This window comes from Penaeus chinensis, chromosome 15, assembly GCF_019202785.1.
Source record: "Penaeus chinensis breed Huanghai No. 1 chromosome 15, ASM1920278v2, whole genome shotgun sequence".
NCBI classification, from domain to species: domain Eukaryota; kingdom Metazoa; phylum Arthropoda; class Malacostraca; order Decapoda; family Penaeidae; genus Penaeus; species Penaeus chinensis.
In genome coordinates, this window is record NC_061833.1 from 24,131,244 (window position 1) to 24,133,743 (window position 2,500).

At 37.6% G+C, this 2,500-nt stretch overlaps 1 protein-coding gene across 3 annotated transcripts in view; it reads left to right on the forward strand.

The window, feature by feature from the left end:
• Positions 1-2,500, forward strand: part of LOC125032959 (constitutive coactivator of peroxisome proliferator-activated receptor gamma-like) — a 32,123-nt gene that overhangs the window by 7,310 nt on the left and 22,313 nt on the right. For all 3 annotated transcript variants that reach the window (XM_047624370.1, XM_047624371.1, XM_047624369.1), the window contains exons 3-6: positions 738-941; positions 1,323-1,478; positions 1,769-2,024; positions 2,360-2,500. The exon at positions 2,360-2,500 is cut by the window's right edge and continues 46 nt beyond it. In XM_047624370.1, coding sequence (XP_047480326.1) covers positions 738-941; positions 1,323-1,478; positions 1,769-2,024; positions 2,360-2,500 — 757 coding nt within the window. The remainder of the gene's footprint in view (positions 1-737; positions 942-1,322; positions 1,479-1,768; positions 2,025-2,359) is intronic.

Consider the following 2,500-nt stretch of genomic DNA (forward strand, 5'->3'; position numbering starts at 1 on the left):
ACACGCACACGCACACACACGCGCGCACACACCTGCACACACACCTACACACACACACCTATACACACACACCTACACACACACACCACACACACACCTACACACACACCTACACACACACACCTACACACACACACCTACACACACACCTACACACACACCTACACACACACCTACTCACACACACCTACACACACACACACACACACACACACACACACACACACACACACACACACCTATTCACAAAAAATCTACACATCACTACATACACAAGGAAACATGCCAACACACACACCTATACATACACACTTATACACGCACACCTCTACACACACACACACACCTACACACCTACACACCTACACACACACACCTACACACACACACACAAACACACACACAAACACAAACACACGCCTACACCTATACACCTACACACCTACAAACATACCTACACCCTTATGCCCCTACACACACTCACACACCTTCACATACACACACATACTGAAACACACACATACATTAACACTTGCACAGATGCCTGAACACCTACACACACACACACACACATACACACACACACACACACACACACACACACACACACAGATCAGTACTTTATATTAACAGGTGTTTTTTCATCTTTTTCTTTTTTCCCACCTAATAATGTTAAGAAATTGTAATTCTTTTAGCAAGATGGCAACACACACTCATATAATGTAATGCATTTACAGGTTGCAGATGAATATACACGTCGAACAAGCAAAACCCCATTGATTGTAATAGATGGCATGTCATGTCTCCGCAAGTTGTACGGGAAACTCAATTGGATCGTTGGTGGTCAGTGGAAAGGCTACATCGAACACTTCCAAGATTTTTACAAGAGTCTGAAGGCCCACAATATCAAAGTCGTCTTCTTCTTTGATGGCAACACTCCGGTGGGTAGAGGTGCTTTCTTGTTGTCTGTGCCTTTTTTTTTTTTTTTCCGTCTTTTGTCTTCTTTTTTGAGATGTGGGATAATCTTGTTGGTTTGGTATGTGTTTTGGATTGCATAGTGGAAAATATCTTCGTAGATATTTTTTTTTTTTTTTTTTATGTGAAGCTAAATCATAGTATTGATTTTTATAATTCTAAAAATAAGCATAGGAAATTTTGATATTAACCAAGGAGATGCATAAAGATGATAAAATAGATTTCTTAATTAGAACATATTATTTATATTTTTTTATGATAATGTAGTAATGGAAAGAAGTTCATTAGTTACCAGTAAGTCATTTCATGCATCTTGATTGAAAAAAACAAACAACCTTGGCCCACAGGAACGAAAGAGAGAAACATGGACTCATCGTCGTCGTGAGAACTTGAAGGACGTGACAGCATATTTCAATATCATTAGAACAAACAAAGAATTGGAACATGGAAAGCACTTCTTCTTGCCAACTGGTCTGGCAGCATTTACACCACTTATTGTCAAGGTACAGTTTCCTTTTTAGAATTTTTTGATGTACAAAGTATCACCATTGATAGCATATAAGTTGGGTCTATAATTTCATATTTTGAATTATTGATATGATTAGCATTACGTTTGTTATTTGTGTTGATATGTGTCTTTTTTACTTAGCTAAGCATCTTGTTCTTTTGATAATAACTTCTACGAAATAGTGTAATTGAATGTCGATATTTATGATGTTTATCAATCCATAGTATAATCCTTACTAATTTCTACTTGATATTAATAAAAGCACATTGTTTTTCTGCATTTCAGGACATCCTAGAGTGTGAAGTATTCACTTGCATGGAAGAGTGCGACAAAGCAGTTGCTGAGTATGCAAAGAAATACGGTGCCATGGGAATTCTAGGCCAGGACTCCGATTATGTGATTTATAACACGGCACATTATTACTTCTCAATTAATCATCTTAACCTGGAAACGCTAGACACAATTATGTACGACCGGAATGCACTTTCGAGGCACCTGCATTTATCTGTGGATCAGCTGCCAGTTCTTTCTTGTCTAATAGGTAAGACATTTGGTTTGATTATTAAGGATACTTTATACAAACTATCAGAAGTATTAGCATAGTCTATTTAAACACTGTCATAGTCAGTCATGAAAAGAAGGCTCATTATCCATCATATTATATAACATAAGGTAAAAATATAATCACAAGGTGAAGATGTAATATATTGTAAATACTACCACAGAAACTAAAGACATACATGCATCTACATTTATATTTATAACATCAATGAAAGTCTATATAAGCTTATTTGGAAAGGATTGATAAAATGTAAATGAGTGTGAGACAAACGCAATTATAATTGAGACTAAAAATACCTATTCCTCCCTTCACAGGTAATGACGTGATCCACCAAGAGCAGTTGATCCTCTTCCACCAGCAGTCCCTTAAGGTCACTGCACCCCACCACCATCGCCACACACAGCGTCCCCCCCCAGAAATCCTCATCCCTAAGGTAGCCACTTTCATGAACACGC